General features: G+C 36.9%; 1 protein-coding gene across 2 annotated transcripts in view; it reads right to left on the reverse strand.

The window, feature by feature from the left end:
- PCSK5 (proprotein convertase subtilisin/kexin type 5) overlaps positions 1-24,953 on the reverse strand; it is a 594,760-nt gene that overhangs the window by 101,321 nt on the left and 468,486 nt on the right. For both annotated transcript variants that reach the window (XM_074206682.1, XM_074206681.1), the window contains exons 21-24: positions 21,433-21,535; positions 13,051-13,187; positions 3,851-4,054; positions 1,968-2,036 (exon numbers count right to left, since the gene is read on the reverse strand). In XM_074206682.1, coding sequence (XP_074062783.1) covers positions 1,968-2,036; positions 3,851-4,054; positions 13,051-13,187; positions 21,433-21,535 — 513 coding nt within the window. The remainder of the gene's footprint in view (positions 1-1,967; positions 2,037-3,850; positions 4,055-13,050; positions 13,188-21,432; positions 21,536-24,953) is intronic.

Consider the following 24,953-nt stretch of genomic DNA (forward strand, 5'->3'; position numbering starts at 1 on the left):
TAAGTGTCTAAAGCAAAATGTAAATTCAGCTCTTCCTGAACTGAAATTCAATGTTAAATATTCATTCTACTATACTTCCTTTTATTCAATCCAGTCTAGACACCAGGTGATTTCCATTCCTTGTGACTCATAGAATCTTCTAATGTCCCTCACAAATCATTTAGGAACTGTCCTCCCCAACTAGAAAATCAGTCTTGTTGAACCCCCCCTCCAATACATTATTAGTGACTTAGTTTAGTTTTATTTGAGAGGTCCAAGATTCAAGAAGTCAAAGATGTTCACCTTGGTCTAAATTGACACTCATATTGATCCCTGAACATGTCAATTTCTATGGTCTTTACTTTGCATTCCAAACCTATTGACTTACAGAACTTCAATGAGTATTAAAAAATATATTTTTCCTTGGTCTTTGTTCTTTCTCAGGATACAAGACCAAGGACTATTACCTTTAATTTAAAAAAAAATGTTGTCTTATTATGTAATTCTGCTATATCTCATACTACATGTTTGTTTCTTTAAGGATATGATTTCTCTCTCATCACATTCAACTTAGATCAATCCATACTATGGGAATGATGTAAAGACTAGCAAACTGCCTTCTGTGGAGGGTGGGGGGAGGGAAGCGAGATTGGGGGAAAATTGTAAAACTCAAAATAAATAAAACCTTTCTAAAATTTGAAATGTATATATATATATATATATATATATATATATATATATATATATATATATATATAATTTCCTCTGTAGAAGAAGAGAGAAAAAAATGTGTTAATTTGAATTCAACAATTCTCTTGAAGCATAACAGGTACTTCTGCCTCCATAATAGAGTTTTAGACTTCACAGATAGCATTGTGCTGCCTGCATTTGAGGATTTCTAAGATTCTGAGCCTCAGGGAAGGTTTTATCAAGGAAAATCCCCAATCTCTCCCCTTTTGAGCTTTATCTTTGACATTTTCATATTGTTTCTAGTTCAAGTAGGCTTCATGAATCCAAGCGATTTGAGGCTGCCTTGCCTGAATTCATTTCTTTATTCATTATTTTCCAAATTCAGGAACTTTCTTCTCTCTTTTTTCACCTATTAAATTTATTTTGTGGTATAAGCCAAGAGAGGGACTGACCAGGGCCCAGGAGAAGAGTCCCAGAATCTTCCACCTGGTGCTAACCTCAAAGCACAGTTTTAAGGGGGGTACTAAAAGTCTTTTCTGATCTCATTAGCTATTGGTAATCTCTCCTTGTTGAAATTATTTTTATATGCTTACTTGCTCTATTCAGACTTTTTTTTTTCAGTCACGTTCCAACTCTTCTTGACCCCATTTTGGTTTTTCCTTGGCAAAATATAGAGAGGTTTGGTATTTCCTCCAAAAGTTCATTTTACAGATGAGGAAACTAAGATAAATAGAGTCAAGTGACTTGCCCAAGCTCACACAGCTAGTATCTGAGAACCATCAATGCTATAAGCATTGTGCCACTTAGCATAACCCCATGCTTACTTGTAGGTCCACTGTATCTCTTTACTGCCCTCCTCCGGTAGAATATGAGCCCCTTGAAGGCAAATTTACTTTCTTTCCCCCCTTTATCCTTAGGACTTATAAAACATTATGGGTCTTAAAAAGGGTATATTGATAGGGGCAGCTAGGTAGTACAGTGGATAGAGCACCAGCCCTGGAGTCAGGAGGACCTTAGTTCAAATCCAACCTCAGACACTTAACAATTGCCTAGCTATGTGACCTTGGGCAAGTCATTAAACCCCCATATATTTTTTTTTAAAAAGTGTATGTTGAACTGAATTGGACTGAATGATATTCAGAGAATCCTTCTAAGCTCGTGAAAAGCTAGTCTTGCCTTGGGTCCTAGCTCTGTAACACTAGCACACACTCATGTTTTCTTCCATGGGCTCTGAAAAGGATGAATGTGGAGCCAAGTTATAGATAAAGAGGGTAAGATGAAATGAGAAAGTGACATACCCAAACTGCAGCCCAGACATCCTTCTTCACAAGGCATGCAGTCTTCATAGTCTGGATCTTTTACTTCCCCTAGACAGTGAAGGAATTGAGAGCACTGAACTCATTTTTAATCAAAGGAAAGGACACTAATGGTTTAGAAAATCTATTGTTAAGTAATTTATTTTTTAGCAATCAGCCAAGTAATTAAGAAGTTGATAACTCCTTTCCAGGTTGTATATGTTACTCCCTTTTTTTATTTCCTTATATTAATTTAGTAGATTAGATCAGCTGTATCAAATAAAATGGGGGAAGAAAGTTTAAACTTTTGCAAGACAACTGGACTTAAAATCTAGTTGGTAGACTTATTTAAAAAATAGACACGCCACTGGGGATTGCAAAAGAACTCAGTATGAAAATGAACATTTTTATCTATCCCTTCAAACAAGAACCTTTTTATTGGCTTTAAATCCTCAAATACATAGGAAAAAAATAACTTCCTTAATAATTCTTACTAGAATGCTTTTCATCAAGAGAACTCATAGTCATTATTCACTGAATTGAAGATATTCTTAGTACAAAGGAAAGAAATCACTTCAAAAATTAAAAAAAAAAGACTTTAGTCTCCCACTTTCCCTGGGACACAGAATAAACTATAAGTTCAGTTGACCAGAGCTGCAACACCAAGCTGGAATTTATAGGGTACTGACAGTACTGAGTTTGTTCAATTGTTTTTTAGCCTCATAACACTGAATGTTTATTGTTCAGTTGTGTCTGACTCTCCATGACGCCACTGATGGGGTTTTCTTGACAAAAATACTAGAGTGGTTCGTGCCATTTTCTTTACCAGCTTATTTTACAGATGAGGAAACTGAAGTAAAGAGGGTGAACTGACTAACCCAGGATCAGTACTATAGGAAGTCACCAGATAGGGTACTTCTGCTTGGAGATTATACCCCAGGAGAGTTCCTCCAAGGCATTGCCCCAACCTGCTTTCTCTCCCAGAGGTAACTTCCCCAACAGGTTGCCTGGAAGATCTTCTTTTTATGGAGTTCTGTGTTTCAAGATGTGAAGATCTCCATTTACATACTCTTAATCTCTACTAAAATAAATTTGTCTTAGCATGTTCATTTGAGGTCACCTTTTTTTGCCGTTTACCTTGGGAAGTCAAAATTGCTCATTATTAACATGGGAAGCAGTTTTTTAATGAAGGTAGCCTCACTTATCTAAGTGTGTGATATATACTAGCACCTCATTAGAGAAATTCAGGTAGTTTTGTGAGCATTAGTAGAACATAAAGAGAAGTAGAATGTGGAAACTGAATGGTTTAATAGATAATATGTTGGATTTGATAGTGGGGAGAGTTGGGTTCAAATCCTGACAAAGCCATGTACTAGCTCTATGACCTTGAGCAAAACTCTTATCCTCTCTGATCTTGTTTTCTCATCTGTAAAATGAGGATAATAATAATAATAGAAACTACACCATAGAGCTATTGTAAAGATCAGATGGGATAATATTTGTGAAGTACTTTAGAAATTTTGTGGTGATTGTTTAAATGGGAGGTGTTACTATTTATTAGCTCCTTGATGATACATGTTTATTTTTTGTTTTTGTATCTATAACACCTGATAGAGTACTCTGCACTCAATTAATGCTTATTGAATGAATGAAATGCTTTTTCTCCAAAGACTCGGTCCTAGGTAATAGAAGCCAAGCCTTTTGATACCTAGTAAGTGAGAAAGATATGTACCTGTATGGGGAGGGAGGAGAGATTTGAAAGAAAAGAGAGCAAAATCAACATCTCCACTTTATATAGAGGGTAGCAAAGTGTGGTGAGGCCCACGGTCATCTGAAGTATCAGCCCTTGGGTTAATGAACAAGAGCTCCCAGTAGAATCAGCTTACCTTCTTTACATTCTAACTTCTGGCAGGTGTTGTTTGTGGGTAAGATGTAGTATCCTTGCAAACATTGAGTGCAGTAAGAGGAGCTACTGCAGAATTCACAGTTCTCAGGGCAGGAAAGGCAGGTATTGTCAGAATGGTGGTACCCAGCTGGGCAGCTTTCCCAGCATTCACCCATGTACAGAAATCGCTCCTTCCCAAGCTTGTCTGAACAGCAGAGAAGAAGAAAAGAGAGGGCAAAGATGAGAGAAGGCAAGGAAATAGTCACAAAATTAGAAAGAGAAGCTTTACCTCCAAGAGATAAAAAAAAATAAAATTGCTTTAATAGCAATCTCATTATTTTTTAGCCTGTAGATGTTGTATAACAGAAAGAACAATGAGATCTGAATTCTAATCCTGCCTCCAACATCTATTATCTTTATGACTATGAGTTAATCATTTAATTTTGCTGGACCTTGCATCCTTTTCTATAAAATGAATGGAATAACATCTGTACTAACTACTTCATAGGGTTGTTATGGTTTCAAATGAACTAATGTATCTAAAGTACTGTGCAAAATTTAAAGTACTCTGTTATACTCAGGTAGTAGTAGTAGTAGTAGTAGTAGTAGTAGTAGAAGAAGAAGAAGAAGAAGAAGAAGAAGAAGAAGAAGAAGAAGAAGAAGAAGATGAAGAAGGGGAAGGGGAAGGGGAAGGAGAAGGAGGAGGAGGAGAAGGAGAAGAAAGAGATGGTGGTGGTGGTGGTGGTGGTAGTGGTTGTGGTAGGAGGAGCAGGAGGGGAGAAGTTGTAATAGTAGTAATAGTAATAGTTGTAGTTATAGTTGTAGTTGTAGTTGTAGTAGTAGTAGGAGGAGGAGGAGGAGGAGGAGGAAGAGGAGGAGTAATTCTTATCCAAAAGATCTTTTATGGCATAGGGCAGAGAATGTTATATTTCAATATATATAATATATTGTATGTATGTATGTATGATAATATATAATATATTCATATAAAATAGGCATTCAATATATTCCTACTATTTGCTAGATGCCAGGTCAAGCATTGGGGCTGCAATGAGGAAAACTGAAGCAGTCCTTGTCCTTAAAGAACTTATATTATATTAGAGGGGAAATAACAATATATGTGTTGTTGTTGTTGAGGTATAGTTGACACTTTGTGATCCTATTTTGCATTTTCTTGGCAAAAGATATTGATGCAATTTGACAATCCTTCTCCACCTCTTTTTACAGATGAGGAAACTGAGGCAAGCAGGGTTAAATGGCTTGCCCAAAATCACACAGCTAGGTGTCTGAGGCTAATTTGAACACAGGAAGGTGAGTCTTTTTGATTCCAGGTCTGACCTTTTATTCACTGCAACCATATAACAAAAATAAGCAAATACACTAAATATACATATATTTGAAAGTTTCATTATGAATATAATACATGTAACATTATGCTACACATTATGATTTTTATATCATATCACATCTGATATAATTTGAACTCAGGAAGATGAGTCTGGCAGATTCTAAATCCAATGCTTTATCCACTGCACCACCTAGTTCACTCAGAAGTATAGTAATGTTCCCAAATTACAGAAAAACTAATATTTGAAAGGTTATTTAAAAATTTTTTAAATTAGCATATTTCTTATTAAAATTCAACATTAAACACCTTGAGCTTTAGTCAATTTTTGAACTTGGTATACATTCTCATCAACTAATGCTCAGTAACTAAAAGGATTCTATTTGTAATCCTAGCTCTAAACTCATCCAAAGAACAATATTTTGATGCACAAATGACAATTTTGATGAGATTCCATAAGAAAACATCGAATGGAACTAGGTTGGGGGACCAAGGTGATCAAATAGAGGATCTACCTCTACCTATCCATAGGTCTGAGAAAAGATCACCCAGATACTGCATTATATAATGATTGCCCCATCTTATTAAAATTGAAAATGTATTATGCAAAGTTTGCAAAACTAAATAATTATAAAAACAATTTAAATAATTACATTTTCAAATTATGTTTTTTACAAGTTTGGAAGATTTCTACTTCTAAAGTTTTTAAGGTTTAAACTTTTGGGACTTGCTGTGTTTGTAATTAAGTATTTGTATATCTATACCTATAATCAAACCTGTGATTTCATTGTATAGGCAACTTTCATTGAGGAATCATCCTTCACCAGTACCCACTGGGTAGCAGTTAGATAATTTGCAAGCTCAGCAAGATATCCATGGATTACAGAAAGATTGAATGGATTATCAATGGTCACATAACTAATCTATTACAGGCAGAACTTGAACTCAATTATTGAGTCTAGCTCTCTTCACTATGTCAAGCTGTTTTTTCAAAAATAAGATATATGCAAAATAATTTATGCAAATAGACTGAAGCAGAGTACCATGAAATGGGGGGAAAAGGATAAATATTTATTTTGGTTATTTTTTGGCCCATAGTCATATGGTTGCTAGTCTGGGTTAGAGACAGGATTGGAAAGCAAGTCTTTCTGAAACCAATATCAGTCCTTTAGTCACAATACTATGCTTCCTTTTGTACAGTGTCATTGGAAAAATGATGATTTATTTATAAATATCTCACAGGAAACGTGAAAGAAAAAATTCCACATATATACTTGTATTATGGCTGTTTTTCCAATGGTCTCTTTCCATACACAATATGAGGGCTTTGTGCGTGTGTGTGTGTATGTGTGTGTGTGTGTGTGTGTGAGATAAAGAGAGAGAGAAATATTTCTTCTTCATGAACTCACATATTAAAAGATTAACAAAGGGCCTAGATTACATTGCTTTATAAAATATCACATAACTTCCAGGAAGTTCTATAAGAAGTATGGCAGTACCACAAATTCATCATACATAATACAAAATACATTTTTAAATGAATTAAGAATGTATTTTGCAAAAAAAAGAATATATTTCAAAGAGAATTTAAAAGCATCTTAAGCATCTACATCTAATGTGTAGAAATCCAGTATTAAAGAACTTAAGTTTTTAAAAAATTATGAAATTGGGGCAGCTAGGTAGCATAGTGGATAAAGCACCGGCCCTGAAGTCAGGAGTACCTGGTTTCAAATCTGGTCTCAGACACTTAATAATTACCTAGCTGTGTGGCCTTGGGCAAGCCACTTAACCCCATTTGCCTTGCAAAAGAAAAAAACAAAAAACAAACAAACCTAATGAAATTGATGAACCTTTAATGCATTGGCTATAATTCATCACAAAGAAATACCATATTTCAATAATAATAAAAATAATATTTATATAATACTTTAGGATTTGTAAAGTTTTTGCCTTTGTCATTTCATTTGATCCTGACAGCTCTGAAAAGTAATTACTCTTTCTATTTTTCATATGAGACAATTAAGCCTAGAAGAAGTTGTCTCTTATTCAAGGCTCCAAAATTAAGTAATTATCTGAGTCAATACTTGAACTCAGGTCTTTCAGATTCCAAGTTTGGTGCTCTAAGCATATCCATGTAGATAAGATACTACAGTGGAGATGATGACCTTGGTGCTCTAAAGGAATACTTTCTATTTTCTTTAAAGGACTAGCAATGGGAAGCCAACATACGATTATAAAAAGTTGTGCTAATACACTCTTCAAGTCAGTTGACTGATGTTCATTATCAAAGAGCAACTCAGTGAGACTACAGTCTATTCAGTGAAAAGGGCACCCATGCTGACAAAATCATAAGCTTTTAGAATCACCCAAGATTTTAGGTCTCCCATTTGTCTCTAAACCTGTAGTTCCAAAACTTGGCATACACTCTTGTACATTTGTTGTTCAGTTCTGTCTGACTGGGTGACCCCATTTTGAGGGTTTTCTTGGCAAAAACACTGGAGAGGAGACAAACCTGGAGAGGTTTGTCATTTCCTTCTCTTAGTTCTTATACTTAGTAGTTACTTAAAAGTGTTTGTTGTTGGATACAAAGAGAACTGCTGATAATGTAAGATGGGAGAATGAAATTTAGGATTACTAATATATTCAAATCATGGGTGTACAATATTCATTTCATTAGAGAATGTATTAAGTAAGAGTTTAAATTAGTAATTAATACTTTCAATTTTATTAGTTAATATTTTAACTTTTAGACATTTTAAATCATTTAAAATATCTTGATATTTAAAAATACATTTTTTGAATTAGATATTGTATTTAATGTTAATCATAAAAAATTAACTTTAGCCTTCAAGTCATTTCAAGGCATCAAAGAAACTGAAATTAAAACTTAATTTTTTAAAAACTTAGAAAAATTCAGATTATAGAGTGAAACACAAAATATACTTTTTGTTTTGATACATAGAGGGCATTTACATAATAAGTACTCTTTGATTAATTGATGTTTGGGCATGCCCAGCACCCATCGTTCACATCTATAATTTTTCTTCTTCATAGCAAGATGTCACATAAATACTGTCAGATTGGCAGTAGAAGTATGTTTATCTCTGGTTTAAATTGAGTTACCCAGGATTATTCACCCAGTATCAGAGGCAGGATTAGAATCCAGGTCTTCTAATTCTATAATCAGACTCCTTCCATTGGGCAAAGGAATTAGTTTAAGTTGAGCATTTAAGGTATGATCTTCCTGTCAAACATCTTAGAGGCTGGTTCCTTTATTTAACTCCAAAGTGAAATGGCATATCTATCCATAGCTACCTTCTAATTGCAAAGAAAAAAAAATACAGTTGAATACATGTGCTAATCGAAGGTGATACACCTCAAATTTAATTTCCTTGTTGGGCTCTGTTAGAAATGCTCTTATTTGGGGCAGCTAGATGGCACAGTGGATAGAGCACCAGACCTGGAGTCAGGAGTACCAGAGTTCAAATTCGACCTCATACTTAATAATTACCTAGCTGTGTGACCTTGGGCAAGCCACTTAACCCATTGCCTTGCAAAAAAAAAAAGAAATGCTCTATATTAATTTTGATTTTGCATCCAAGGAGATCCAGTCCTCAAGAGTTTTGTTTCATCAGACACAAAGTTTTTATTCTATGATGACTTTTTGTCATTATTCCTAGAGTATGACTATACATAAGAAATATGTTAGAATGAGTACTCATTGCTGAGATTATTATTTTCAATTATTATTATATGATCATTATTCATAATTATTGATTAATAATAATTGGCATAATATAATGCTTTAAAATTTGCAAAATATTTATACAATATCTTTGTTTCAGCCTTTCAGCAATCCTGTCAGGTGGGACTGACAGATATTATTCCTGTTTTACAGAGAAGCAAACTAAGCCTTGCATCAGTAAGGTGTCTTGCCCAGGGTCATACAGCCCTTAAATGTCTGATGCAGAATTCTCTAAGTCTAGTATTAGACCATTAGGGTCACAATCAATTATAATGAAGTTCTTTTGACCAGAAACAGATGTTGTACATATACATACTTGGGAAGTTTCATTTAAAAACATTTCTGTTGTCTTCCCATTGTATTCTACCAAGGAGAAGAAAACAGAATAGATTGGAAGGGTGTGGGTATCTAAAATATTGAATCGATTTGGAAAGATTAGGAAGATATGTTGCCCTTGGTTTACCGATAAAGGTGCTTGTCCTGCTTTCCTTAGATATCTACCACAGGCCACTGCTCATTTATGATATCTGTCAAGCCTTGGCCCTATTTACAATGATCTAAGCATCCTTCCTTACAGATGATAATTGGGATCGCCCACAGGTTTAAAATGTCAGCTTTAAATCTTTGAATTTCTTGCCACAAGCTCATGGGACTTAAATCCATGTAATACCATAAAACCCTGGAATGACTCTAGACCAGCTTTAGATGTAGGGAGAGAGGGCAGCAGCCTACTCAGTGTGGTTTCAGAGGACAAAGCCTTTCATTCCAAACTCAGAGAAGAGGCTTAATATTCAGATTCCCCTGTGAGACAAAACTAGCAAATTCATACTCACATGGGGAAAGACTGATGAGATCGCCAAGACCCCGATGTCAAAGGAAAGGAACCAGGAAAGGGAACTACACAGAGTATATAGGACACAGAGTATAAAGGACACAAAAGTAGAAGACTGGGAAAACCTCAAAGGATAAACTTCGCCTGCTTCCTACGTCTATCACCTGCTATCTTTAACATGAATAAGGAAAAGGAGTGCAATAAGGTCATATAACATATGGTCCTGCTTTGTGACTGGATGAATTTATCTTTATATTCAGCAAGTTAGAGGGGAATATTTTTTTTGAACTTTTCATCCTCTATTTCATACAGTGCCAAAAAAGATTTTTTACTGAAACTTAAAGCAGCTTACTGTGTGTGTCCGTGTGTGTGTGTGTGTGTGTGTGCTTTTGAGAGAAATTCATGTTTTCGAATATCACCTGGTTTTTATACCTCTTCATCTTTGATGTTCCCCTTTGACCTAGTGACATACTAATAATAGAGCAGAGAGCAAACCCTCCACACCTTTTTCATTTTCTCTTTAGTAGCTTCTTGAAGGTAGTCTTGTGATCCCTGTCTCTTAGCAATGTGGAGTTTATAGGTTGTTTCAAAGTGACTTCTCCATCCCCATTGGATGCTTGGATTGGGGGTGGATTTCAAGTTGAGACACACATAAGATAGTATAAAAGAGTCTATGGTCCACTCTCACCTTTTTGTAGAAGGGTTGTCCAATACAATGTCATAACTAGAATAAGGCATACTGGGACTTTGTCCCAGAACACCAAAATTTAGAGAGTACCAACATTCAAAACATGTACTTTTTTCAACTATGGAAATAAAACTAGGTTTAGTACCTAGTAAACAAGAATAATTAGATAAATCAGGAAGCTGCCAAATGGGGAACATTGTCAATAATCACCATCTGTGAACCACAATCATAACTAATTCCTTCTCCTGCTGAATTGAATTTTTCTTAATTATTGTCATTAATTTTCATATTATGGATTATATAGTTGATTGAGGGTATCCTTGGGTAGCTTACTCCCAGGTTCTCTGTTGATGTGTAGGGAAGGAAGGAATTCACCAGCAGAAGGAATCTTTTTGCAGATTTCTCTGGGTCTTTGCTCTTTTTTGGGGGGTGGAGGATGTGGAAAATTGGACTACTTTTTTTGTAAAGCTATTCTAAATTTGTGGATTGGGGATAAAGGCCAGGACAAGGTTTAAAAAGAACAGTCCTTTATGTGACCCAAGGATTGCAGTGTGCCTATTACATTTCTGACACTTGATGAATCAGAGAGATCTGACCTACCCATCCATTCTCTTTTTAAAATTTTAAAATTTATTTTTAGCATTTAAAAAAAAATTTGAGTTCCCATTTCTCTCCCCACTTCCCATCTTCTAAGAAGGCAAGCAAAAAATCATATCAGTTAAGATCCCTTCAGTTACCCTTTCAGAGACATAAGCCTGTTATTAAAGGCTTCCCACAATCTAGTGTTGCTCCTCTTTTCTAACCTTATCATATCCTCTTCTCTTTCTATTCAATACTTCTGTCACATTAGATGATTTGTTATTTTTTGTATAAACCATGAACTTGACCCCCACCAGGTTTTTGTTCTCACTCTTCTTTATGTCCATAATGCCCATGGTTGAAATTCTTCCTACTCCTCTTTATAATCCAACTTAAATATCACTTTCTTCAGGAAACCTACTGTGATCCTCCTAAGTAAGTTCTCCTCAGGAACTCAAGTATGTTACTTGTAACTCTCTCATTTTTTTATATTAATATTATAGGTCTCTGCATATATATCCCATATTCCTTTTAGAATATGAGAGAAATGATTATTAGTAACTAATAATCTGGGAGATTTAGTTTCCTCTTTTTCTATTTTCAAGATCTTGGTCTCTGAAGTTTGAGTTAACCTTCTCTATCAGATCCTATGGAACTTTCAAGGAATCTCTAGTTCTGGGTGAATTCCTTCCATTAAGCTTGGGTGATGACAGACTTTTTGTCTAAATTGCCCAAAGTTGGGGAGTGGTCTGAGAATAGTGATAGACTTTCTTTTTTTCATTGTAATATTCATTCTCTCATTAATAGTTTTTTTATTTTAGGTTTTTGCAAGGCAAATGGGGTTAAGTGGCTTGTCTAAGGCCACACAGCTAGGTAATTATTAGGTGTCTGAGGCTGGATTTGAACTCAGGTACTCCTGACTCTAGGGCCGGTGCTCTATCCACTGTACCACCTAGCTGTCCCCTCTCTCATTAATTATTAACCAATTAGGGTTTGATTTTCAGGCTGGAGAATACCTATTCATTGAAGGGTATATAAACTGTGATCCTACTACTGTGATTGTTTTTGGTCTAAGAGAGAATTGGCCAAATGACCATTCTTTTATAAAAGTGCTGGAATTAGAACACCCTAACAGCAACACGGGGGGGGGGGGGATCATCAACCTTAATAGACTTGCTCACTCCATCAGTGCAACAATCAGGCACAATTTTGGGGTATCTGCAATGGAGAATACCATCTGTATCCAGAGAAAGAATTGTGGAGTTTGAACAAAGACCAAAGACTATTACCTATAATTTTTTTAAAAAGTTATCTTATGTAATTTTGTTATCTCTTATACTTTATTTTTCTTCCTTAAGGATATGATTTCTCTCTCATCACATTCAACTTAGATCAATGCATACCATGGAAACAATGTAAAAGCTAATGGACTGCCTTCTGTAGGGGGTGGGGGGGGAGGGAAGCAAGATTAGGGGAAAATTGCAAAATTCAAAATAAATTTTTTAAATGCTGGAATTATTAATAAAATAACTAATTCCTTAGAAATTATTTCTCTTCAAACTTGCAATTTCCATAAGTGTAAGCTCTATCTTATCTGAATGTTTTACATACTTCGGGTCCTAGGAAAACATTCTATACATAGTAAGCATTTAATCTAATTAAAATTAGGCAACATTTATAGATTTAAATCCCAAGAACTAAGTAACTCACACTTCTTGGCAGGTCCCCTACCAAAGGCAGGTCTCCCTATAAAAATATAAGGTTTTTGAGAACAACTTTCTTATGTTATATTTGTATCTTCAAAATTAGCATAGCATCCAACACTGAAATACTTTCATTCATTCATTCATTCATTCATTCATTCATTCTGAACTCATAGTTTTGAAGAATACTGATGAATCCAGGCTCACACCTTTTGTACAAGAGACATTGCTCCTAAATAAAGCTAAATGGTAACAGTTGAGGGAATAATCTGAGACAATAACGTATAAGCAGTTATCAGCTATTCTTACCTGTGCCACAAGCGGTACAGTTGGAGGGTTCAGGTCCTTGGCATTCTTTGCAAGTGTGGTGACATGGATGGCATTGGTTCTTAAATTCAAATTTCCCTGAGGGACAAGTCTGGACACAATAGCCATTGTCAAGGAATCTGGTGCAACAGGAGGAAGAACATGCAAGAATTACAGAAATCACAAAGGAAGAATTTTTTTACAACAGAGTACTAAAGTAATACTTGGCTTATGTCTTTTTGTTCCACACTGACTTTTTTTGTTTTATGATTCTACCACACTACTGAGTTCATACTTTACATTGATTTCCTACTTATCCCCCTTCCCCTTTTACCACTCCCTTTCCCTCTTTTCTAGATTTCTCAGAAAGCAACCCTGAGTAATTTGATTAACTTGGCTCACCTGCCTTGGAAGATCTGCGTGAGGTAAATACTCAGATACTAGCTGTATGACTCTGAACAAGTCACTTAATTCTGTTTGCCTCAGTTTTCTCATCTGTAAAATAAGCTGGAGAAGGAAATGGCAAACCATTCCAGTGCCTTTGCAGAGGAAACACAAAGAGGCAGATGCAATTGAAAAATGACTGAATAACAATAGTGACTGCCTGGGGGGAATATGGGGATAGAGGAAAAATTGAAAAGAAAGAAGGGATACTGTCCAGGGAACCCTGAGGTCCAGGGAGAAGTAATGATGTGAGCAGAAAATTTACCATCCAGATCCTGGGAAAGAGAGAAGGCAAAATGATAATATGCCATCATAAACTCATAATGGATTCAAGATAGAAATTTATTATACAATACAAAAAGGAGGGATTACTATCCTTTCCCCTATACACACAAACTTTCCTAGACCCCTCTTATGTTTCTTGGGATTATAGAGATCATATATAAAAATGAATTTAAGAACAATCAACGTGTGCCATTTTGAATTGTAAAAACAGTGTTTCTAAGCCCCTTCTTGGCCTGTTAGAGAACTGGTCTTTAGGAAAAAGTGGCGAGTATTCTCAACTAGAGAAGAACTGCTAATGGAGTGTGGGAAGAATGGCAGAACTCAATGAACATCATTTGCTGGAGGAGAGTAGAAATGCCAAACAATGGCAGGCACAATAGGGAACCTGGGTTGGATAGGAAAACTGAGAAACAAGAAGGGGCAATGAAAAGACAGTATAAGAAAGGAGATGATTGCCAGCTTCTTGAAGAGAGTGGAACTACCAAACAATGGAGAGCAATCAGCAATATCAATTAGAGAGGCAGGAAGTTAAAAAGTATTAACAATTAGTCATTTAACTGGCTCCCTTCATTCAGCTACCACTATACCATGGCCACTTCCTTATTTCTCTCCCCTACTTTTCATCTCTTGCTTTCTCAACAGTAATAAAACCAATGCCATTGCTTCTAGAAGACAGAATTTGATAGATTGACCTATGACTCCACTCATCCTTATGACTTCCCAGACCAAAACATCTTGGCCACCATTCCTTCCTTGAGAGCATGAACTGTTTTGTTTTTGTATTTGTATGCTGGAGCTTATCACAATTTTGTCATCACTGTGGACCATTTAGCCATGAAGAGAAGAAATCTAGAGGGGGAAAAATGCCCTAATAATCCTAGGATTTAAGTCTACCCAGGGAAGTAATATAAGTCCCATGAACTATGTAAGTTCCATATGTTTTTTACTACTTATATATAATACTATTAATATGTTGAACTTTGTTGATCTGTGTGTTTATAAGGGGAGCTGGTGATTACAACTGAGGTAGTGTCACATACTGAGACTCTCATGATAGAGATAATAATGATCACAGAAGTGAGAAATACTTCAATTGTACTTGACTTCTTTGGGTGAGGAAGAAACCATTGTCAGAGGTCTTATACTTTTCTTAGGGAACAATAGAGAAACAATCATTTTTCTCCTTCAAATTCCTGAAAAACTTTTCCTGTCATTCTCAAATGGCTCTCTTTGATTATCAAAAAATTAATATTATTTTTAAAAACTATCACATTTTATGGAATAGATATTTGTAGTTTACTAGGTGGTGTAGTGGCTAGAGCACTGGCCTTAGAGTCAGGAGGATGGGAGTTTGAAACCAGCCTCAGACAAAAACTAGCTGTGTGACATTGGGCAAGTCATTTAACCATGCTTACCTCACATCTAGGGCCATCTCCAGTCATCCTGATTCATATCTGGCCACTGTATCTTAGATGACTCTGGAGGAAAAAGTGAGGCTGGTGACTTAGCACAGCCCCACCCACCCCCAAACATGAAATTGATACCCATTTATCTGGGAGGAAATGTGATTGTAGTGAGGAGCAGTGTGATATAGTGGATTGGTTTGTTTTTCTTGGACTCAGAAAGACCTGTGCTCCAGTTCCATCTCAGACATTTATTAACTTATAAGAAAGTCACTTCACTTTTTTATGTCTCATTCTCCTCATTTGTAAATTGAAAAGGCTAAACTTGAAGGCCTTTAAAGACCCTTCTAGTCTAAATCTATGATGCTGTGATCCTCATTGAAAGAGATCTAGTCTTAAAATCAGAAGACCTGGATTCTTCTGTGCCATATACTTTGTGACTTAAGGTGAATCATTTCTAGACCTCAGTGTTCTCATCTAAAGAATTTGAACTGGATCAGGATCAATAAACTTTGAGCCAAGGGTCAAATCTAGCCTGTTGCCATCATAGATCACAGATCATAGTCCTAGTATAAGAGACTAAAGAGACCAAACAGTTCAACTTCCTTTTTTTTAGGAGGCTTAGAGAAAGAAGTCAATAATTTGTCAAAGTCCCATAGGTATCAACTTGTAGAACTAAGATTTGAACACAGGTCCTTTGATTTCTTTATTCTGCACTATTTTATAATGGGATCAGTGAGCTTCTGTTCCTCTCCCCCTCTTTGACTATCAAACACTACTCTTTCCATACAGTATCCTTAATGTAAGCAGCAATACTTCAGACTAGCTGCTGACTTTGTAGATTCCATTCGGGGCATACTCACAAACATCTGGCTACCCATGTCATCTAACCTCCACACCCAAGAAAAGCAAATTATCCTATCAACCCCACTATGCTTATAAAGAGAAAGCATCTTTCAGTGGTCAGATAGTTAATTCAAGTCAATGAGGAAAAACCCAGTTCCAAACTGGCTATGATTTTCAAGCATGAGATTTATCAAGGAAGTATTTGAGTTAAAGAAAAAAAATGAAGAAATGACATGTATGACATGTCCTCAGTATATGATGGTGATGGAAGGAATGGAAAGCAAGTACTAGATAAGAGCTTTCAAGGTTTCCAACCAAAAGCCTACTGGAAGATGAATTTAACATGAAAAAAGGAAAATGGGGGTACATTTATCCAATTTGCTCATTTTCTTATTAAATCTAATTGGAGGAAAGTGGGAGGGGGAAAGAGAACATATAAAATATATCATTACTTTATCTATAAAGGCAACAAAATGAGTTCTAGCTGAAAAATTATTTATTTCTGGGGGCGGCTAGGTGATACAGTGGATAGAGCACCGGCCCTGGAGTCAGGAGTACCTGAGTTCAAATCTAGCCTCAGACACTTAATAATTACCTAGCTGTGTGGCCTTGGGCAAGCCATTTAACCCCATTGCCTTGCAAAAACCTTAAAAAAAAAGGAAGAAAAATTATTTATTTCCCATTTGGGCTTCTCTCATGACAGGGTTATTTGTGAGTATCCTCTTTTCTCTTCTCTTCTCTTCTCTTCTCTTCTCTTCTCTTCTCTTCTCTTCTCTTCTCTTCTCTTCTCTTCTCTTCTCTTCTCTTCTCTTCTCTTCTCTTCTCTTCTCTTCTCTCTCCCGATTTCTTCCCTCTGTCTCTATGTCTATCTCACTTGGTCTCTCTGTCTCTTCTTCAGTGTCTTTGTCTCTTTCTGTCTCTTGACAGTCTCCATCTCTCTGTCTCTGTTTCTCTCTCTCTCTCTCTCTCTCTCTCTCTCTCTCTCTCTCTCTCTCTCTCTCCAGCTGTCTATCTATATCTCAATGTCTATCTCTGTTTCTCATTAAATTGCCTGGAAACTGTTGGAAGAGTCACATTCACATTTCCAGTTGCTTCTATTTACAAGGAGAGCAACAAATCTTCCTGAGAAGAGGAGGATGGATGCTTCCTTTTGGGCTCCAAGGAGACTGAGGGATATTCTCTTTAAAGTCATCTGTGGGACAGCTAGCTGCACTGCTCACATCACAAGGGCCCCAGGCCAAGTTTCCTCACTGCAAATCAGGAAAATTAAGAACTTCACCACTACCAAAATTCAGATTGTCTTGACCTTTTCATTACCAAATTGCAATGAGCCATTCACGATGAACAGAGATCTTACAGAGCAGAGGAAAAGTCAGAGCCAAGACCTTTAGCAGCTGGGCAGATGCAGTGTCCTCAGTGTTGGGGGTAAATATACCAGAACCCCCTAGGGTAACGTTCCACTCTGTGGTGTGTTTGATATGTGCTGGAACATATGATCTCAGGATAGAGTTATTATATCTTTTGTTTTCCTTTGCTGGCTTTCCCTAATTAAAGCCACTCATAATAATACTTAATGTAATTTCTTGGTACATAAATGTTCTAATGGAATCAAAACCAGGGGAAAAAAGTCCACAGAAATGGACCAAAACATTTTTGGATTTGAATAAGAGCAAAAGTAGCTTTTGAATGCTTTTTAATAAGTTGCCTATCTTTAACTAGGAAGGGGTGATTGGGGCTTTGACCCAGGGTATTACACTTAGAGAGTACTAATGAAACTTGCAATCAGTCCTTCAACATCATAGCAATAACAGCACTTAATACCTAGTCATAAAGGGTAATCAGTTAACAGTTGAAACACTAGATGTTAAAGTGAAATAAATTCTTTCCTGTCACCAGCCACACTTAAGAGTATACTTTGTACCATTTTCACTACATACAGTTTGTTGTACAAGTCCCAGTTTCAGAACTTTTTACTTGCAACTCTAGTCTTTAGGTCTTAATCCAAAATTCACTTTATTATCTAAAAAACCTTCAGAGTACAAGGCATACTATACAATTAAAAGTTGCTGCCTTTGTATTTCCCAATATCTTTGCAATTTTTAAAATTTTATTTTTAACTTATGGGATCAAACATTTCCATAATATAGTATAATTTTTAAAATGATTGAATATGAATCTGCAAATCTATTATATGCAATTTGCTATTCCATTTAAATATGTAAAATTTCTTTTTTCCTTTTTACTTTCTGCCCCTTCCACCACCCCCAGGAGATGGCTACCAATATCTTTAAAAGGGGCTTTTTCTTTAATTTTTAGTATTTTTGCAGGAAATATAATTAACCCAGTGAAATGGAAATGGGAAAGGTACAGATGTTACAGACCAGAGTTCATTTCCCCCATTCATTGTAAGGCAACTTACTGGTTTCAAGTTTACTAACATGGTCAGTGTTAGTTTATAATAATAGCAGAAGACCTAGTACCTCAAAAAGGGCAGAATTTTCACCTCCACTCAACATAAGGTTTAATTATTTTAATGACTAAAAAGAGTCCCTGTTTGGTTTCTTCCAAAATAAAAAAAGACCCTATTTTATTGCTGGAATAAGAGAGTTTTAGTGTTCATTTTACCTCTATTATCCCCTTCAAAATAGATTCTGAAAATCAAAATGGAAAGAGTTGACCACGATGAAGTGTGGATGAATTACTTGTGATGAACCAGGAAAACCTGGGTTCAAATCTTGCCTCTGAGTCTGCACAAATCATTTAAACTTCTTCATATATAAAATCAGAGGTTTGGATAAAATGTCTGTTCTAACTCTAAAGCCCTGGTCCTGCCCATAACATGTTAGAGGTATTCCAAGTTAAAGGAGAGAAAAGGGGTCTCGGTGGTTTAAAACATTCTCTCTGAATCTGATCTAACTTTAAGAGATCCAGTTTCAAGAGATCTAACTTCAAGAGATATCATTTTCCTCTCTCTCTAAAACCCATCCCTCTTCCCAACTTTCCTATTTCTATACTTGACCTCACTTTCCTCCCAGCACTCAGAAACCCATCAAGTTATCTTTGATTTTGTTCTCTTCTTTACATCTGATTAATTATTACATCTGTTCTCCCCCTCTGGAATCTCTCACCTCCATTTTTACTTCTCTCCTCACCTCTCTTTAGTTAAGGATAATATTTCTCACCTAGATCATTTTAAATAGGTCTAATAGGTCTTCCCACCTCATTGTCCATATAGGTGCCAACATAATCTTCCCATGACATTCCCTTACTCAAAAACTGACAGTGGTTGCCTAACTGTGCAGTTATGGTTCTTCAGAACCTAGTTATAACCTGGAGGCAGTGTCACAAAATAGTCAATAATTATTTTTAAGCTTCTACTTGCAAAGCACTGTGCTAAACCCTGAGGATACAAAGAAAGACAAAAGAGAGTTCCTGCCCTGGGATATCTTACAATCTAATGTAATAGAGAGAAAACTGAATCACTTGGAATCAGAAAAACCTGATCCTTTAGGACTCCCTCTCTAATACTATGCCTGGAATATACTCTCTTTATATCTTGACTTGATGATGGACTTCCCTTTTTTTTCCAAGGTCCATGCCAGGTGCCACTTTTCCCATTAAGCCTTTCTTAATCAACCTCAGTTAAAAAGTGATTCTTCCCCTCTCAAATTTTCTGAGAGTTCTTTGTTTAGACCTTTCCTTTGTCCCAACATAATCTACCACGTAGTGATTTTACTGATAACTGAGTATTAAACTGATTTTTCTATGGGGAGAGAAAAATTCCAGTATCTAACTGCATGAACTCCTGGGAATTGTAGTTTGGATAGATAGTATGAATCACCCCTCCCTCACCCCTTCTGTTCCTCTTAGCAAGAAAGTGAGACTACAGGAGAATATTTAGGTGAAGACCCTGACTGTGAAGCAGCTTCCTTCTGATGTTATATGATCCTTCTCCATCTTGGGTCTGGAGGAGACTCACAATATCCACTATAGTGGAACCTGTGCCACCATGTAACATCAACATATCCTAGAAAATCAGTCTACTGAATGCTACAGAAACCCTTTACATTATTGACCATATTTTCTCAATCTATTGCTATAACATTGAAAATCATAAAGCAAAATTTAAGAAACTTCTAAGGCAATGAAAAGATGCCTTATAAATTTAAGTAGATTAGATCATATTATCAATAATGACTTGCATGTGAAAGATAGTGCAAAAGATAGTGCCAAGGACATGAAGGACCCACTAGAAGAATAACCCCATTCATATAATGAGAATTTTCTTTTTAGAAGCTATATGGGATGACTTCTTAGGAGAGAGAGAAGAATGGACAATGGGGGAAATCCAGGAGATATAAAAACAAAATATAACATGAAGTTTTATTTAAAAAAAGCAAACTAACAGATAAACCAACTAAGGGATATTGCTACAAAATATTAGACATGAGAGACAGACCTCTAGAGGGATAGATAACTTGATGAATATTTATGAATTTTAGATGATAGAGGTAGGACTGGAAAGGACCTTAGATATCATTAAGTTAAACTGCCTCATTTTATAGCTTAGGAAACTGAGACCCAGAGAAGTTAGGTGACTTTTCCAGAATCACACAGTAAGTACCTGAGGTAGAATTGGAACCTAAGTCTTCCTGTCTTTAAATCTAGTGTTTTATTCATAAGAGTCATGGAGAAGGGGCACTAGGTGGTGCAGTGGATGGAGCACTGGCCCTGGAGTCAGAAGGACCTGAGTTCAAATCTAGTCTCAGGCACTTAATAATTACCTAGCTGTGTGATCTTGGGCAAGTCATTTAACCCCATTGCCTTGCAAAAACCAAGGAAAAAAAAGAATCATGGAGAACTGGAGAGGCTACAACCTATACTAGTGTAGGGAGCCCCTAAACTGATGAAGTCATGTTATGGAATCATCAGTGTATGGATTCCCATTTTTAGACTGAGGGTCCTTGAGGGAAGGAAATAGTATTTTTTCCCAATGTTGTATCTCCCACAACCTTTAAAAGGCCTTGAAAATAATGTTTGTTGAATTTTCTTAAAAAGCTAACAGATTCTGGCCAAGATGGCCTGGTTGATAATAGAATGAGTTGTGCATTTGGTTTTATGACCTCAGTGAAGTTAATAGAAAAGGACTGCTAAACTGACAGAATTCCATCCTTTGGGATTCCTTCCCTGGGTGAACCTGATGAAGAATAAATAGCTGGTGCCACATAATAGATGAGTCATTTAACCTCTCTCTCTCTCTCTCTCTCAGTCTCAGTTTCCTTATCAGTTAATGGGGATAATTAGGATCATCCACCTATCTCACAGGATGTTGTAAGGATAATTTATGTAAAGCATTTTACAAACCTCAAAACATTATATAAGTGAACATTATTATTGTTACTATTACCTTGTAATAGGGCAGCTAGTGCAGTTCTTCTGAGTTGGACCCTGGCACGTGGAACACGAGGTTTCACAGGGTAGGCAATGACCCAGGTCATCGATGTATTCTCCTGGGGAACAAAAGTTAGTTGTTTACTTCAGCCCCACAAAGCCATGCACGATGACTGCCTTGTCCTTCTGAGGGCAGCCAGACTTCATAGTGATTGCTTGCATAAGAAAGAAAAAATGGAGACACTCTAGAGAGACCCTGAACTCCTCCAGCTGCCAATTCTAAATCCTAACCTTACAACAACAACTTCTCCTCTCCCAGGGGCCCTCAGACTTGGACCCTTAGAAAGTTATGAGGCAATGACATATTTTTGGATCTGGTCTGTATGTGTTACAGATTTTAAAAGTCAGGGAAGGCCCAAGGGGCTTCCCAAGAGGACCCCTTCCTTGACCTCCTACTGATTTGCCTGTTAAAAATGAAGATTTGTTGTTCCAAAGGGGCTGTCATCTGGGATGAGGCAAAGTGCCAAGTAGGACCCATCTCAGAGCATGCCCACCATGAACAAAAAGCTCTGTGGATTGGCTAGGATAAGGAGGTAAGTCTAGGCTGCCATTTGGCAGTTGTAAGCTACATCTCACCCTGAAAGAGGAACAGCACTAAGATGGCTAGAGAATCCCTGACTTAATTTTTAAAAATTATCTTTTGCTAAGAAAACAACAACAATAAAATAACACATGAGGCTTTTTGACAGAAGCAATCAGTTGGTGCTGATTTCTAGTGACCCTACTCACTACAGAGCGAGTTGGAGGTAAAGAAGCAAAACAACCACCAACACATTGAAAGATACAGAATGATTCCATATTTATTCTTACTTCCTTAAAATCTATGTTCTTCTCTAAACGGACTGAACAATATAAGCTGAACTAAATGGTCTATTTCTTATTTCAAATGGCTCTCTTCCTCCATCTCTGTCTGGCTCTGTCTCTCTCTCTGGCTTCCAACACTCTATCCGCTACCTTTTCTCTTTTTGTTGTTTTTGTTTATTTTTTTGCAAGACAATGGGGTTAAGTGACTTGCCCAAGCTCCCACAGCTAGGCAATTATTAAGTGTCTGAGACTGGATTTGTCTTGGGTCCTTCTCATTCCAGGGCCTGTTCTCTATCCATGGCACCACTCAGCTGTCCTCTCTTTCCTGTCTTTTCCCACAGTATATACCTCCATACAATCTAGATACCTGGTTTAACTTTTTTTTTTTTTTTGGCAATACAAATGGGGTTAAGTGGCTTGCCCAAAGCCACACAGCTAGGTAATTATTAAATGTCTGAGGCCAGATTTGAACTCAGGTACTCCTGACTCCAGGGCCCGTGCTCTATCCACTACGCCACCTAGCCGCCCCATGCCACCTAGCTGCCCCTACACTGGTCTAACTTAAAAAACCTAAAAAACAAATTCTATCTTCCTATGCCATGACTTTGCCTGGATATCCCAGAGATTGCCTGGAATGACTTCTCTTCTAGCTTTTAGTTTTCCCTCATTTCATTCAAGACTCAGCGCAAAGCCTTGTAGGAGGTCTCTCCTGGTCCCATTGGCTATGGATACTTCTTTTAAATTATCTTCTATCTATTCAGAATAAATTTTGTATGGATCTAGTCATTTATATGATGTATAATCCTATTAGAATGTGAGCTCCCTGAGGACTATTTTTGCTTTTTTTTTCTCCCCAATGGTTAGCATAGTGCTTGCTGACAGATTGATTTCTCTTCTCCATTCATCTTTACCTCAGTAAGTAGGTGTGAGGCACTACCAGTTGTCTCACAAGACCAAGATCATGATAGGTAAGGGAAGATGATACAGACTTGGGTGGACCAACATAAGAGAGCAACTCTGCTTTGCTTGAGCAATCCATATAGTCAATACTCATCAGATCAGAATTAGGTATACAGGAATGATTTAAAGGATTAAAGATCCCAGTGTTAGCATCCCAGAGAGTATCTTTCAAACAGTCTATAATAATAACTCATATTTCTATAGGGTTTATGGCAATTTAATGGCCACAATTAAACTTGGCCCCCTCCAAGCTCTGGAGTAGAGCAGCAATAACTACCATACAACTTGACCAATTCTCTATTTTAGAATTGGCTATACCCTTGACCTTAACCTGGAACCTAGTTCTATGATGCCAAGGGGAGAATCTTGGATATCCTGTTTACTCTGGGGTCTGGCTTAGATCTTAGGAGATAGTTGCAGAAACTACCACTGGGTCTAAACTAACTTCCACCATATTTCCTGACCCCTTCTCAGGGGGAGGTACTTTTCAACTGTACCTGGCCCAAACTGCTCCCATGAAATGGGTGGGTGACCCCTTAGTTCTGCCAGGACCTCATCTAGATCTACTCACCTGTGATACCAACCATAGAATCCTGATAGTACAGATGTCCACGCATTGAGGCAGACCCAAGAGTAGTCTATCATACCACCTACCACCTTGCTGATACTGATCTATGTTCCCTTCAGAGAAGCCTAAAGTTCTTCTTAGCCTGCCCTCTAGAAGGACTTAATGGGCACTGACTGGACAATTAGATAGATAGATACATAGATAGATATAGAGACAGAGAGACAGATATAGAGATATCTATCTGTCTCTTTACCCATTATTATAAATCATTCTACTTTACATGGGTCAGTGAATTTTGTAATACATATTTAAATTGTTTATATAGAGAAGACTCCCTGAAAAAAAATTTACCTATCCTTTCACCCTGGAGGCTGCTCTGATCAATGGTGTCAAGGCATTTTTCTTCCAATAACCATATGGAGTAGTTGATAATAATATTATTCTCCTAATTTTACAGAATGAGGGTCTCATAGAGACAAATGTGGCAACATTCTCTAGTCAAGCTAACACAGATGCTCAAACTGAATGACCTACTGGAAAGATTAAAGGAGATCAGGTCCAGTGCTAGGGTAGGAGTCTAAGTTAAACATAACTTGCCCTGTCTGTCCCAGCAAAGGGGAGTCAAATGACTCTGAGGGTTGTACCACACCCATACCAGAGTCTCTGCTTTAATTATAGGCAGGGTAGAGAAAACAAAAGTGGCCTGTTGGAGGTCACTGAGAGGTTGCAGTGAGACATGGAAATTAATGTGGCCTCTGCACACCTCCAGATAACTTCATATGGCATTTGGGGGTTGTTAAGGGGTTCCCTGTCCCTCATATCCTGTTGTAGTAGGTCTGCCAAAGACAACTCTCCGTGGCAAGAAGAACTAGTGCAAATAGAGATGTAAAGTGGTGACATGTTTGTCCAACACCGTCTTTGGGAAAAGAGAGTCCCCCAGAAGCACATTTTCCAGTTAACTGAAATAGACTTATTTCAACATCAGAACTTTGAAAAGAAATACAGACTCTCTTAAAGCAAAATGGAAAGTGTGCTGCCTATTATATAAGCAAGGAACTTTGTGAGCCAACTCCTAAACCGTGCATCTCTCTCAAGCATGCCTGCCTCTTGACTTAAAAAAGAACTCTGGCCAAAGAACAGAGAGG

The sequence above is a fragment of the Macrotis lagotis genome, chromosome X (assembly GCF_037893015.1).
Source record: "Macrotis lagotis isolate mMagLag1 chromosome X, bilby.v1.9.chrom.fasta, whole genome shotgun sequence".
Lineage (NCBI taxonomy): Eukaryota > Metazoa > Chordata > Mammalia > Peramelemorphia > Peramelidae > Macrotis > Macrotis lagotis.